The sequence below is a fragment of the Vidua chalybeata genome, chromosome 4 (genome assembly GCF_026979565.1).
Source record: "Vidua chalybeata isolate OUT-0048 chromosome 4, bVidCha1 merged haplotype, whole genome shotgun sequence".
In the NCBI taxonomy this organism is placed as follows: Eukaryota; Metazoa; Chordata; class Aves; order Passeriformes; family Viduidae; genus Vidua; species Vidua chalybeata.
This window is the reverse complement of record NC_071533.1, coordinates 67,056,702-67,071,718: the sequence shown is the minus strand read 5'-3', so window position 1 is coordinate 67,071,718 and position 15,017 is coordinate 67,056,702. Positions and strand designations below refer to the sequence as shown.

The window sequence follows — 15,017 nt, the reverse complement described above, 5'->3', positions numbered from 1 at the left end:
GCTTTAAGTCAAATAACTGTGTTGGCCAAGGGTTAAAATCCTGCAGCAATAATTCCCAGCCTTCAGGCCACGGGGGCTGCATGCAGCTGGAGTGAGAGAACTGTATTAAATAATAACACAGAGCTGTGTTAAATAATAAAACCCACTGATAATTTCCCAGACCTTGAGGAGAAGGTGATTGTGTGAAGGACCTTTTAGGATTGAGACCAGAATGTTTCATTTTGCTGGTGTGGGGGTTTGGGTTCCACGTTGTCCTCTGTGGGGTGAGCTGTCAGGAGCTGTAGTCACAGTGCTGTGTAAGAGCAGCCTGGCTCCCAGATACCACAAGTGTTTCATGTATCTGTTATGTAGACAGCCTGCAGAGGGTTTATCTACAGATCATGCTTTGCATGTGAGTTTGGTTGAAATAATTTTTTTTTCAAGCAAATTACCCATTAGTTCAATTTCCCAATTACAGTAGCACTCTCTTTAAGTCCAAACAATTGCATTTACTTGCTTACTGTGCAAGCTTATACATCTGCCAGGATAACCTTTTCTTCCCCCTTCCTTTCCAGAAATTATACCTTCTCATCCGAGGGTCCTGTTTGAATTGCCACATGCTGACCTGTCCTCGAGCCGTGGTTCACCTACTGCTGAGTCAGCTGAAGGTGCTGGAGAAGGGGCTGCTCCATGCTGTCCATGACCTCGAAATCATTCTGAACAGGGCAAGTATTGTGCAATGCCCCATCCCTTTTGGACTTCATGGTCTCACACCTATAAAACTCTCAGCCAATTTCTCTTCTGTTCCTTTCAGTTTATAGAGCAGTGTGCAGATGCAACAGGCTCAGAAATTGAGGAAGAGCTGAATCGCCACGTTCAGGAAATGTTACAAAGCTCTCCAGTAAGAGATCGGTGCTCAAATGTGAGTACAGGCAGTGCTTCTCCTGAGATCCTGGGCTTTATCCTCTTAAAATAGTGATGTGCAGAACACAGCCTGTCTTTGTAGGTGCTGGATGTTGTCCAATTCTGAACTGTGTTATGTTTAGAGGGCTTTTTGAGGGAAATCTCTGAAATTAAACTTAAAAAGGATTTTATTTCCCGTTAGTGTAACTGTTGAATTTCTGGAAAATAAGGAAATGTCTGTGTAGGGAAATGTTTTGATGGTGTAAGTACTATATTAAAATCTGAGGCTGCTGTCAGTACACCACCTACAGATGTTGGTATTTCTCTGTCTGATGCTCTGATTGTTTTGATCTGCAGAACACATTTTGAGAACTCATGCATCCAGCAAACTTGCAGAATTAATTACAGTGACATTTTTAGGGAGACTCATGTAATTGAATTCTAATTTCCATTTAAATGTAGTTTAATGTGCATGGTTAGTAAAGGCAAGTGAGTGAAGAAGATACTTAAAATCTAAGATCATTCAGCAGATTTGTTTATAAGCCAGTTTTAATTCCTTGATCACTTGTTTAAAAACTAAGCTTATGCACTTTGTAAATCATACATTCATGAGCTGTCAAAAGAAGTGGTTTTTGTCATTTTCATACTTCCTTAAATCATCATTAGAGAAAAGCTTTAAATTCCAGTACTACTTGAAAATTAAAGACTTTATGGTATAAATTGAAAAAGGAGCATGGAGAGCACTGAGGGATGTATGTCTCCAGCAAATGGGAAGATGATGAAAGAACACCACAGATCAAGGCATGAATTAATCAGTACATGGATGTGTGTGCATTGATACTAATAATGTTCATGTTGTAATGTTATTTGTGTAATGTTTAGTGAATTCTTCGTATAACATGTTTTAATTTATTTTTATTATATTCATTATTTTTAAGTTCGGTATTTTTTTTTTCTTTACCAGGTCAAAAATGTGTGTGAGTGTAGAAATAAACTGGTTTCACAGTTCTGGAAAACACACATGGCTTCAAAGAAATGCCCAAACTGCAAGTAAGTTTAACTACATGAGGAAGCTGGTTTCCAGTTAAATACTGTATTTATATTAACCTTTTTCTGCCTGTCCTGTTTGTTTTTTTTTTCCCTTCAAGATCCAGGAGATCACTGGTGCGAAAGGAGCACAACAGCAAGCTGACAGTAACCTATCCTTCTACAGTGTACCATAAGTCAGGAGAGGAAGGCATTCTGGATGAAACAGCAGGTGAAATATTTGTCTTCTACTCAAATATGTTTGCACTTTTCCCCTGCATTTAAGGGGCACAGATTCTTAGCAGTGACTGTGCACTTGGAACTCTTTTATAAAAAATACTGATTATAACTAAACCATTAAGCTTGGGAGTCAGAGAGAACCCAATTCCATTGAATTTCTGTTTGAGAGCCTGTTGTGCTTTTGCAGTTTCAAGTGTCTCTGTTAGGAAAAGAAGTACAACAGCATAATCTGTCAGCTTTAGGGTGGTTTTGGGACACATTTTTGGCAGGTAGTTGGTTTTCTGCTGGATTTTTCAAACAGAGCAACTACAGATAAGATTAATTAGGAGGAAGATGACCAACTTCAGAAAGAAAATTACATAATCCTACCTCTAACAAATTAATTTCATCTTAAAGAGTAAAAGACAAAAAAGAAACTAGGTGGCACTATCCAGGATTAATTAACCTATTGTTTGAACCAAGTGAAATCTCCTTTTCCTTCTTGTGTCCTTGATCCTTTACACAATGAGACAGAATTGAAGCAGACATTTATGTGTGTTATTTAGCTCTTAGGAAAGATTTCCATAAGGAGTTTATTTTGTTTGCTACTTTGTGATTTAAATACTAGATTAAATCTCTGGAGCTGTGGCTGAAGAAGCAAAATGGGAAGTATTCTATTTTCTGAACTGGGATGGATCACACAGTTAGGTACACTGTGCATAGCCTGTGCATGGTTAAGTCCCAAAAGGGAGTACCTTTAACCTTGGCATTGACGCCTTTCTGTTTAAGGGATGGAAAGGTTTTCTAGGTGAATGGAGAATTGAACTTCCCGTGTGCAGAAATCTGCATTTCTGGACCTAAGCCAGAAGAAGAATAGGAAACTGTCTGAGGTCATGGGAGAATTGCTTTTCATCGAGTTGTGGAAATTGAGAGCTAAAATCTCTGGCTTTGTTTTGAAAATAATTGATCTTTTTGCTTTTTAGTAGCAAAACCATGTGTTTTCCTTCCTCTCCAAAGCAGAGGTAGCCCAGACTCTCACTTATAATATGGATGGTGCTATTGTCTCCTTCAGTTGAGTATTTCATGGGAACCATGATACCTCACTGGTAGTACCTGAACCCCACTGAAAGCTTCCCCAGCTGCAGGCTGACTCTTGATTTGTGTTTTGGTCAGGGGATGAGATAATTTAAAGAAAAGTTCCAACTCATTGTAAGTCAAAAAAAGCATAAACTTTAGGTGTTAGAGTGGAGTCTTATTTCTGTTACTTATATTCATATTCGCTAGTCACAGAAATGGTTTCTTTTTTACTTAATTTCATATTCCCAAAGCAAACATTTAAATGATAATTTTGATGTAGATGTCAGCCAGTATATTTTGTATGTATATTTTGTATTTCCATTTCCATTCCTTCTCTGAGCTGGAAGCACCACTGTAAGCGGAAAAAAAAACCAAAAAAAACAAAAAAACAACCAACAAAAAACCTTTCAGAGTAATGTCTTGAGATTTTTTTTAATAAATATTTTATTTTTATTTTATTTTTTACTTTCCAGGTATTGATGAAAGCCAGTTAGGGAAGAGAGGATACCTGACACCAATGACTGCCAAGGAATACATCCTGGCTCTGTGGAAGAATGAAGGTAATGGTTGTGAAGAGCAACATTGCTTTGTTTTCTGTATCATTTAGTGGACAAATCTGCAAATATTCCAGTATGAACTCCTTGTCAAATCTTTGCCTTTTGCCTTAAGGGCTTCTGGCTGCAAAATAGGTTTTGTGGCAGGAGGACTGGCAGCCAGTGAATGCAGAGACCTGGATTCAATTAACACTTTGATCAGTTATTCTCAAATTGTGGCTCCCCACAAATCACAACAGTTGTTTGCAGAGATTGTGATTTTCTTATGGTGCTGCACCCCACAGTTACCCTGGTTAAAGACTCAGAATGGATTTATCAGCCTCTTTTTTTGGGTTGCCTGTACTCTGAATCTGTCTGCAGCTACCAGGAGAAACCAAAGCAGTTTCATGAATCAGTCACAGTCAGTAGCTGGAAACTTTCTTCCTCTTGTTCTCCATTTGCTATAATCTATATTTCTGTCCAGAGTTGTTTCTAAAATACCACACACAAAAAAAAAAAAAGGAGTGGCAATTCTTTCTAAACTGTGTCTGAATGTTTTTATTTTAATCAAGCTCAATAGTGTTAACTTAGCAGATTTTTTTTGACTTGGTTGACCATGTGCATCTGTGGGTTTAGATTCCCAAACAATGGCAATGAGAATGAGTTTATATTTCTTTTGTCTCTTTTTAGGTTTCTTTCTGCGTTATCTCTTCCCTGGGATGGATCCCCATGAGAGTTCAGGATTCAGTCCAGACATGTTTTTTTTAGATCTACTTGTGGTTCCACCTTCAAGGTAAAATTCATCCCCCCAAAATCTTGCAGAAATCACAGGGTTTTGTGCACCCTTTGCAGGAGTTGGAGATCCAAAATCCTGTGGTACAGACACTGGTCTGCTTAAGTGTCAGTAATGTTTAAATAATAAAAATCAGACTAGTAGTTGATAAGTTCTATTGTAGTGAGTTTGTTAGAAGACTGAAATACTAATTATGGAAAAAATATATTTTAATATTACTATTTAAAAGGATTATAAATATTGTAACTGAACAGTACTGATAGAATTTCTTATTAAGGATCACTCATCTTTTAGACTGTCCCAGTAGAATATATGAATTTTTAAATGCCCACTGTTAGTTTGGATTATTTCCCATACACTGAAGATTTAGCTTAGAATATTTGAGGTTTATCATGCTGCTTTTGAGTGGCTTTAATCCTCTGAAGTAATTTTGGTTTGCTGTAGGTATCGTCCTGTGAATCGCCTTGGAGATCGCCTGTTCACAAATGGGCAGACTGTGAACTTGCAGGCTGTGATGAAAGATGCCCAAGTGATACGGAAGCTCTTGGTTTTCATGGCCAAAGAACAGTGTCAGCCAATAAAAATTACAGAAGAAATTCAAACAGTAAGAGTTGCTGGTTGTCTTACTCTTTGCTTTTTTGGATGGGTGGGTCAAGTTCAGGAAGGCTCCTTTTTAAGCTGTTCCTGTAAAGTTTTTGCCTGAGGTGTTAGAATATCTGCTGGTGGAGACATTTCATACTTTGTTTTTTTTCCCTCTGCTCTTTTCTACCTGTTGTAAAGGTAAAACATTTTGCTCAGATTCTCTCAGCCATGGAAGTTTGGTATTAGATTACTGTATGTGAGACATAAGGGGCTCCTGTTTCTGGAGAATTAAATATGCACAGCACAAACAATTCACAATAAAACTTTGCCAGCATCTCAACACATGAAAAGAGGGAGGAAAAAGCCACTTCAGCTTCTAAGCCTAGTGGAGCCAGTTGTGATTATGTTTCTTTTTTGACAGTTGATGTCTAAGTAAGATGCAAAACTTCACAAATAATATAATTAGTAACAATACTTGTCTTCTTCTGACAGTTTACATAGTTGTGTAGTGTAAATAATAATAATGTATGTCAGCTTACCTCATTCCATATTTGTTCATCAGTTGTATCATTGAGGGGTCTTTGACACTGGACTCAGTTTCAGGGGAGCTTGATTTACATCTGCAGTGTAAAACATTTTGGAAACATTGTTAGTTATTCAGAATGTAGCCACTAGATGGAGATCTGTTCTTAAAACGTTTGACAGGAGGTCAATGAGTTTTGGATCTGACTGGTTTAGTGGCTTTTAGACTGAACACAAAGTGATGTGTAAGTGATAAAATCTCTTGGATTTACATTTTTTTAATCTAAGAATAGGATTTTCTAGTTACGGTGATTCCTAACATGGACTGACTACCAGTGCAAAATAATAGTGAATGTTTCTTTTGCTATATTTAATACTGTAATTAATACTATAACTTCAGCCTAGTAAATAAAAGATATTTTTTGTTATATCCAAGTTTCTAATTTCTGTTTCCACAGGAGACAGGAGGGGATAGTGAACCTCTGGACCGTTCTGTGCTGACAACAATTCCAGGGCAGAGCATTGCAGATAAGCTGTACAACGCTTGGATACGTCTCCAGAGCCACGTCAACATTGTGTTTGATAGTGACATGGACAAGCTGATAACAGAAAAATACCCTGGTATTCGTCAGGTGGGTAGCAGCTGGAGTCTTAATTAAAAAAGCAAGCTGATGGAGTAAAAAAAAAGTGAACTATTTGTGATGAGTACATGGGCATTTTCATGCCTCTCATCATTGCAAGAACCCACCTGGTTTTCCATACTCGCAGGTTTTAATTGTTACCCTCTGTTTTCAAAGCTGTTGGAGAAGAAGGAAGGGTTGTTCCGCAAGCACATGATGGGGAAGCGCGTGGATTTTGCGGCTCGGTCCGTCATTTGCCCCGACATGTACATCGGGACCAACGAGATTGGCATCCCTATGGTGAGGATAAATAAAGGGCTGTGTCTTCCTGCTGCAGCTCAGGACTGAACTGCACTGCTGGCACTTTGGTAGCAGTTTAAAATCTGGAGGGTTTCTGACTCATCTGAACTATTTCCTGCCCAGTGTTGATAAGGAGAAAGCACTGAAGAGCAGGAAATACTTCTATTACAAGATGAGAACACCACATCTGAGAAAGAGAGGTTAAAAAAAAAAAAAGAAAAAGCTGTAGTTGCTTTGTGGGATTAGGAATTGGTGCAAACTTCACAAGTAGATCCTGTTCCTCCTATGGTCTTTGGACGAAGTATTTTTGAGGTATTAAATCTTAAGAGAAGGCTGTGATAATGTCACCAACTTCATCCATCCTTAAGGATTTTTAGCTACATAGAGATTACACCAAGCCAGAATTGGAGTTTTTCATTATCTCATCTTTTCAGAAAATAGTGAACCTGCTGATAATGTGCTTTTTCTCTGTATATGTTGGCTTATTTGCAGAATCTGAATCCATAATTGCTTTCTTTAATTGCTAATTGAGTTTTATACTGCAGTAGAAAATTGCAAAAGGGACATTGTTTCTGTCCTTATGGTAGAGGATTTTAAAGCAGAAATGTATTTATTTGGCATTAGAGTAGTGTGAGGAGGAGATGCATTCAAAAGCTTAAAGTAATTTATGCTTGCATTATACTTCTTAATTTTTGATGCTGTTTTATCAGTGACTTTTAGAGTTTTGAGCCAAAATTGAACAACATGTTACTTCTCTCCTCTATTCCTTCCTGTCTAGGTATTTGCCACCAAACTGACTTATCCTCAGCCAGTCACTCCCTGGAATGTCAAAGAGCTGAGGCAGGCTGTCATCAACGGCCCCAAGGTGCACCCTGGGGCCTCCATGGTCATTAACGAGGACGGGTCTCGCACGGTGCTGAGCGCCACCAGCCTGACCCAGCGCGAGGCCATCGCCAAGCAGCTCCTCACCCCCTCCTCAGGGGCACCCCAGACAGGGCTGAAGATTGTGAGTATGGGCAGAGCCCTCCTCCATCTCTGGTTGAGGGGGTAGGAACAAAAACATGGCACTTTTTCGAATTCTAAACCCCATTTTTCCTTCCTTTACTTTCTTCTAATGTGCAGTGTGTGGCATTCGTCATGCCAAGATGCAGAGTATTCTTAGTGGTGGCCTTGGCAGTGCTGGCTTAGCAGTTGGGCTCCATGATCTTAGAGGTCTTTTCCAACCTAATTGATTCTATGTCAGTTATTTCTACTCTGTGCTGCAGTTTAATCAACCTTTGAAACTTCTTAACTGTACCTCTGTCCCTTGCAAGAGTTGAAAAAGCACTACTTCGCTACTAGGGCAAAAGTTTTGGTGTTTAATAGTGTTTTCACATTGTTATGTATTACCTTATCTCTCATAAAGGCTTAGCAGAGATTTGAAATTTAAGTCTGAGTATTTCTGTGCTGTCAGTTCTTTCAGAACCTATCACAGAGTTAAACATAACAGTATTTAGACTGTACAAACAACTTACCATAGTCTTGTTGATAATCACTTAAGTGGATATTTGGATGTTACTAACAGAAAAATTAAAATGAGACTGTTCTGAGAGACTCTGTTCTAGATAAGGATATATTGTGTTGTACTCAGAGCTGAAATTAAGAGATTTCCTGGCCTCTGCTTCAGTTACTGGGTCATATTACTACCTTACTCTAGGGTGTCCAGGGCTGGGTATATTGTGGGAGGTATCAGTTCAGCCCAGTAGGATTTGGATGAAGAGCTGATTGATTTGATCACTGTGGTTTGGGGGAAATAATGGGGAATGGTTGTTTGGTGGAGAGCAGAGGGCGTTCAGGGCCAAACAGTCTTGATTCTCTGAGTTTTGCACAGAGCATGAATACCAGAACGAAGATGTTTTGGATGTGTGTGTATTTAAAGACCAGTTAGTCCTTTCTGAGGCACAGCCATGCCTTGTAGGCAGCACCCCAATCTCTTGGCAGGTGTGTCGGCACATTAAGAACGGGGATGTGCTGTTGCTGAACCGCCAGCCCACGCTCCACAGACCTTCCATCCAAGCTCACCGCGCCCGCATCCTGCCCGGGGAGAAGGTGCTGAGGCTCCACTACGCCAACTGCAAGGCTTACAACGCTGACTTCGATGGGGATGAAATGAATGCCCATTTCCCACAGAGCGAGCTGGGCAGAGCAGAGGCCTACACCTTAGCCATCACTGATAAACAGTACCTGGTGCCAAAGGCAAGTAAAGCTGCCAGATACATTTATTTCTAGAGGCAATTGCTTTCCTTTATTTTGTCTAATGATAAATGAGATCATTTTAGATGTGTTTTTACTTACCTCTGAGGTTTATTTCTGTGTTCTTGCTCCACTTGTGGTTCTGCTCCTCTAAAGAAGGCCCAGCACATCCAAACAATCTTGTTCCTTTGAGTCTCTGTGTCCAGAAGAGATTCAGTAGAGACTTGTGCTGTAATGAGTTCTTTACAAATTACTTAAATGCTTTTATTCAGGGGAAATAATTTTGGAAGCTGGAGGCACACGACTTATTAACCCCACCACCACCTTTTTCTTGTTACCTCTTTAGGATGGGAAGCCACTTCCTGGCTTGATCCAGGATCACATGATTTCTGGAGTCAGCATGACAATCCGGGGCTGCTTTTTCACCAGAGAGCAGTACATGGAGCTTGTGTACCGAGGGCTCACAGACAAAAAAGGAAGAATTCAAGTCTTTCCTCCAGCCATTATGAAGCCACAGCGGTTATGGACGGGAAAGCAGGTAGTTTATCATTTACTGGGTTAGAGAATGCTGGTGGTTTTAAAGTAAGCAGAATGCTAATAATAAACCAGTGCTGCTAAGGGTGTTTGGAAGGCCAGATCCCATTAACACCATGTAGGTTTTGGTGTGTGTTTCTGAGCTGTAAAACCCAACAGACAGCTTTTTTTTTTTTTTAAATTTTAATATATCTAAGTATTGGAAAAATCTTTGCTGTTTTATATTTCTGAATAATTACATGTCTCAGATCACTGATCCTTCAGAGGGTAGAGTAGCAGGTGAATATTCCTGCCTTGTGAGATTTCCAGGCTTTCAAAACTTTGCTGTCAGTGGAAAGAATACATGCAGGATGTTGCTTTTCTCATTCATGCCAGATTTTTTTATGTTGATAAGCGATTATACAAAAAAAAAAAAATTCATGCCCCTCATCCTGCTTCTCTATAGGTTGTTTCCACATTGTTAATAAACATCATTCCAGACAACCATGCTCCACTGAATTTGACTGGGAAAGCAAAAATTGGTGGGAGAGCCTGGGTAAAGGGACCTGCAAAAGGATGTCTGAATCTTGATTCAATGTGTGAATCTCAGGTATGTAACAACTCTGGGGGCTGGGCTGGGTTGTATTAAAATTGTGTGTACAGTAAAAGAATGGGAAGGGAACAAGGCAGATGACAAAGGTAGAAGCAGGCATTTGGCAACAGTTACTGCCAGAAGTGGGTGATTGAAGGTTAGGCCTGGGAGTCAGGAAAAATTCTCAGTGGCCCTGACTCCATGGAATCCAGGCAGATTCCATCTGGTTTTGTTAGACCATATGTCTTCATTGTCAGACTTTATAGGTGGAAAAATGTAGGTGGTGTTAGAAGTTTCATTTCTGCTACAAATTCTGAAAGTATAGATAAATCTGACCACATTTAACCATTCACCAGTAAGGAAGCTTTTTAAACTTACACCAATTTCCACATAGATTACACAGAAAAGCCTGTAGAGGTCCTAGTACAATTAAAATTTCTGTTTTCCTGATTCAAAGCTGTCTTTTATTTTTCAGGTTATTATCAGAGATGGGGAACTACTGTGTGGAGTCTTGGACAAAGCTCACTTTGGCAGCTCTGCCTATGGGCTGGTCCACTGCTGCTACGAGATCTATGGGGGTGAAACCAGTGGGAAAGTGCTGACGTGTCTGGGGCGCCTCTTCACTGCTTACCTGCAGCTGTACAGGGGATTCACCATGGGTGGGTACCTGCAGCACTGCAGCACCTCCTGAGGTCTAAACCAGACATGGTTGGGCATAATACATGCTAATTCTGTTAATGAAATTCTGCAGGACTGCCCTTGAGTGGGATAGCTACCTGCCAGCCTTTTTTTGATATTTTTCTTTTTCTTTTTCTTATTGTTGGTGCGAAGCTGCCCTTCTAAGCATAAAGAAAAGTTATAGTCTTGAGTCCATCCAACAATTTCTCTTTTCTGTCCTGCCTAGCCAATGTGTATGCAGATAATATGTCCTGTGTTGAAATTTTGTTTAGATCAAAACCTTGTGTTTTGCTTCTCTGAAAAGTAATGATTGCATAGATAGCAGAACAGCTGACAAAAAAAGATGAAAGAACTTTAAGGGCTTGGTGATCAAGCCTTGCACATCACATTTTACACATTTACACATTTTAAAACTTTTGGTAAATGAGTTTGAAAAGCATTTATTACAGGTTTTCAAACTCATACAAGAGTTATGGAGACACAGTCAACTGTCAGCAGTAGCAAGGGACCAACAGACTGCTGTGAGCCAGGGAAAAGGGAGGGAATCTTTTGGAGTGAGGAAGGTGACTGATTAACTCACAGGAATCCTGAAAGCCAGGGTGCAAAAGCTAGATAGGAAAAGAAAACAACCCTGGGACCACTAGGCAGTTAAAACATCAGAAGAGAAGTGAGACTGGAGCAGGAGTTTGGGATTTGGTGTTTTGACACAGCCATTTTAGTGGCCACTCTAGTGTCTGTGGCAGGACTCCTCACAAACAGCTCCCAGGAGTTCAGGTTCCAGTGTTTAATCTGTTCCCTGATCTTGTCATCTCAGTGATCTGTATTTTTAATTTATCTTTTTTTTAAAAAAGCTAAGAAATGCCACATTGTGAAAGGTTCAACTAATAGGAAGTTTGATGTGGATGGAAGGAAAAAAAGCAGTTTGATGTGGCTGGTCCCTAAAGCATTAGTTTGTGCAAGTGCACCAACTAAGAGTTTTTAGAGACTGTTGAAGTTAAGACCCTCAAATTAGGGAGTTGATTTTGCACTCTTACTGCTTAGTTGATGTTTTTTTTTTTTTATGGCTTACAACTTCTCTATTCAGAAGTTATTCAGATTTTTTTTCTTCTTGTCAAACTGCAGGCCCTGAGTCTAACCATCATTATCACTTTAGTTGTGACTTTCTTTCTGAGCTCTTCACTCAAAATCCCTGACATCAAATGTGGTTCCTTCCTTGATTTTTTTTTTTTTTTCAGTTTAGACCATTGTCTTCTGTCTCTCCTCTTTAACAGGGATTGAAGATATTTTGGTTAAACGTGAAGCAGACCACAAAAGAAAAAAAATCATTGAAAGGTCAAGGCAGAGTGGTATTGAAGTAAGTCTGTTCTGCAGATTTATTTTTTCTTCCATAATGCAAAATTTTTGAAACACTGCCTTGTTCAATCATGCCTGCTTAACACCAAAAAATTCCTATATTTTACTTTCAGGTTGTTAGAGCTGCTCTTAATTTGCCAGAAACAGCATCATGTGAGGAGGTCCAAGGGAAGTGGCAGGATGCTCATCTCTGCAAAGACCAGAGGGATTTTAACATGGTTGATATGAAATTCAAGGAGGAAGTAAACAATTACAACAACGAAGTCAACAAGGTTGGCATTGAGACATCTGTGCATACTAATCTTGTTCAACTTTCTCAGTAAGTTAATTAATGTGGACGAGCAGTGCCTGACTCTTCTGGAGGCTGAAGCTTTCCCTCTGTCCTCAGCTTGGGGCTCCACATGCTGCCTCTCCTCCTCAGCCTTGTCCTCCCTGAGGGAGAAGATGGCTTAATATTCAAGAAGCTTTTGAAATTATAAATAGGAATGTTTGTGATTACTCATTGTTTCACTTTGTTAAAGCCTTCCACATGAATTTCTTTGGTTTATTATTTTATTAATAACGTTTGGTTTTGTTCCCTTCACTCCCCCACAACTCTGTAGGTTTGCATGCCCCTTGGTCTCCACAGGAGCTTTCCAGAGAACAATTTGCAGTTGATGGTACAGTCAGGAGCCAAAGGATCCACTGTAAACACAATGCAGGTAATGCAATAACCAGAATATGCTTAGCAGCTACGTGTGCTGAAGTGATGTGTCCTAGAATACAAGCTGTTGGGAAGCTCTTGTGGGGATATCTGATCCCAGAGCAAGGTTTTCATTCTGGACTTTGGCATGGAAAAATGTTAGAAGAATGTAATAAAGACCTCTGTGGGTGATGGAAGAGAGTCAGTGTTTATTATAACCTATTTTTGAATTGCTCCTCAGTACACGAGGGTTTATTGAAATAGCAGAACTGCTTTTGAGAAGGAATGCTGCAGTTTATACAAACAAATCTGCTGTAGGAGAAATACAGGCCTCTGGCCTCTGTTGGATACTGACCCTCTCCTTCTTCAACTTCTGAATAGGAATAACACAATCTTTGGTTTTGGTAGGAGTGGAAGGATACATTTTCATTTTATCATTTGCAACACAGACACCAAGTGAGAGACATTCTATAAAAATGCCATCTAAAATGGAGAGAATGACCACAGCTAAAGAGAAAGCATTCTGGGTTGAGGTTTTTGTTCTGTTTTTAGTACAGTGCTGAGAGGTGCTGAGGGTAATGTAGGGACCTAAAAAATATCTACAGTATTTTTAGTTTCACATTTCTGTGTTCAAATAAGTACACAGAATGAGGTATTGAGGTAATGTTGAGGATGAGTCAGGGTACTGGAATAACATTAAAAAGCCAGGTAAGCTCTCCATACCTTTTCTGCCCCTCAGTAGCTGGAACATTTCATGAACAAGTCCACATTGAGCTACAGAGCATTTACTGAACATTTGACATTTTTTTTACTGTATTTTTCAAGAAAAATCGCTAAGCTTATGTGAACAGAAAGTTGGATGGAAAAGTGATGTTTCCTTTTTTCCTGCCCACATTTAGATTTCTTGTTTGCTGGGCCAGATTGAGCTGGAAGGCCGAAGACCCCCACTGATGGCATCTGGCAAATCACTGCCATGTTTCCAGCCTTATGATTTTTCCCCTAGCTCAGGAGGATTTGTGACTGGCAGATTTCTCACTGGAATCAGACCTTCTGTAAGTTTAAGACTGCTTGTGTTGATACTGACATTTATTTAAGTCTTGGCATTTTAATAGAGAGTATCTGCAATTATAGATGAATGGACTTTGTTCACCTTGGTTTCATATGGAGCTTTTGAGGAAGAACATAAATTGCCAGTGTTGGTGCACTTATTAGCAGAATGCTGATGGTGTTGTGCTTGTGTTTAGGAATTCTTCTTTCACTGCATGGCTGGCAGGGAAGGCCTTGTGGATACAGCTGTCAAAACCAGCCGTTCTGGGTACCTGCAAAGGTAAGAGGCCTGGTTTAGAATTGGAGTCTTTAAAAGGTCCCTTTTGTTGGTTGTTTGATTTCTCTCTTTTTTTCTGAGAAAGTTCTATTGACTGTAAGTCCCTGTATTGTTTAGATTAACTTCACTGTATTTGATTTTTACAAAATAGTCTGAATGCTGTTTGTTGTAAGTACAATTTTCTAGAGATCTAGATCAACTGGAACATTACAATTTCAAACTCACCTCTGGCACCTAACAGCAACAGCTTCTCTTTCTGCAGAAGTCTCTTTTTCTGGTATAAATATAGATAGGTGTACAAATTCAGGCAGCTCTAGTTTTTCTTGGCCACGTTGAGTGGCTCTTGTCTTTAGTCAAGCAACACCTCCAGTATATATGGAAGAAAATGGAACTTTTAATTGTGTCAGAGGGTAGTGAGTTCTAAAGGAGGGATGCCCCTTTCTGTCAGAAAACTGTTAAAGCTTGACAGCAGAAATGGAGAGTAATGTACTGTTTAAGTCAGATGAGTCCAAGGAAACTGGGGGAAACAGCATGCTGAAAGCTTTACAAATTAAGCATTTCACGTGAGTGTTGTGTCTATAGGATTTTGGCTTCCAGAATTCCTGATCAGCCGTTAAGTACACTGAAGATGTTGATGAAAACAGTGGTTTTTGTGTTAGAGTAGTATCATTCTTGTTGGTTTGTAGCCTCTTAACAACATTCTACTTCTCTTTTTTTTTTTTTTTTTTTTTTTTCCATTTTTTTCCCTCTGGAATAGGTGTATCATAAAACATTTGGAAGGACTGGTAGTTCAGTATGACCTGACTGTACGAGACAGTGATGGCAGCGTGGTGCAGTTTCTGTATGGAGAAGATGGGCTTGATATCCCTAAAACTCAGTTCTTACAACCTGAGCAGTTTCCTTTCATTGCAGAAAACTATGAGGTAGAACACCTAAATCTTAAGTATTTATGAGGGGTGAAGGGGAGACTGAAACACATGGTTAACATCTGGCATATCTGTCAAGGATCCAGTGGCAACACTTGTTTGTCTCAGTTACTTTCAGACTAATGTACAATTTTATTTGCCATTGTATTCAAAATATGGAAGC

At 39.5% G+C, this 15,017-nt stretch overlaps 1 protein-coding gene across 1 annotated transcript in view; it reads left to right on the top strand.

The window, feature by feature from the left end:
* Positions 1-15,017, top strand: part of POLR1A (RNA polymerase I subunit A) — a 29,594-nt gene that overhangs the window by 1,311 nt on the left and 13,266 nt on the right. The window contains exons 3-22 of the mRNA XM_053941069.1: positions 555-704; positions 794-901; positions 1,847-1,932; positions 2,031-2,140; positions 3,678-3,764; positions 4,428-4,530; positions 4,975-5,134; positions 6,093-6,266; positions 6,432-6,554; positions 7,333-7,560; positions 8,535-8,789; positions 9,133-9,324; positions 9,766-9,909; positions 10,367-10,550; positions 11,841-11,923; positions 12,036-12,194; positions 12,525-12,623; positions 13,504-13,656; positions 13,849-13,931; positions 14,686-14,851. Of these exons, the coding sequence (XP_053797044.1) occupies positions 555-704; positions 794-901; positions 1,847-1,932; positions 2,031-2,140; positions 3,678-3,764; positions 4,428-4,530; positions 4,975-5,134; positions 6,093-6,266; positions 6,432-6,554; positions 7,333-7,560; positions 8,535-8,789; positions 9,133-9,324; positions 9,766-9,909; positions 10,367-10,550; positions 11,841-11,923; positions 12,036-12,194; positions 12,525-12,623; positions 13,504-13,656; positions 13,849-13,931; positions 14,686-14,851 (2,847 nt within the window). The remainder of the gene's footprint in view (positions 1-554; positions 705-793; positions 902-1,846; positions 1,933-2,030; positions 2,141-3,677; positions 3,765-4,427; positions 4,531-4,974; positions 5,135-6,092; positions 6,267-6,431; positions 6,555-7,332; positions 7,561-8,534; positions 8,790-9,132; positions 9,325-9,765; positions 9,910-10,366; positions 10,551-11,840; positions 11,924-12,035; positions 12,195-12,524; positions 12,624-13,503; positions 13,657-13,848; positions 13,932-14,685; positions 14,852-15,017) is intronic.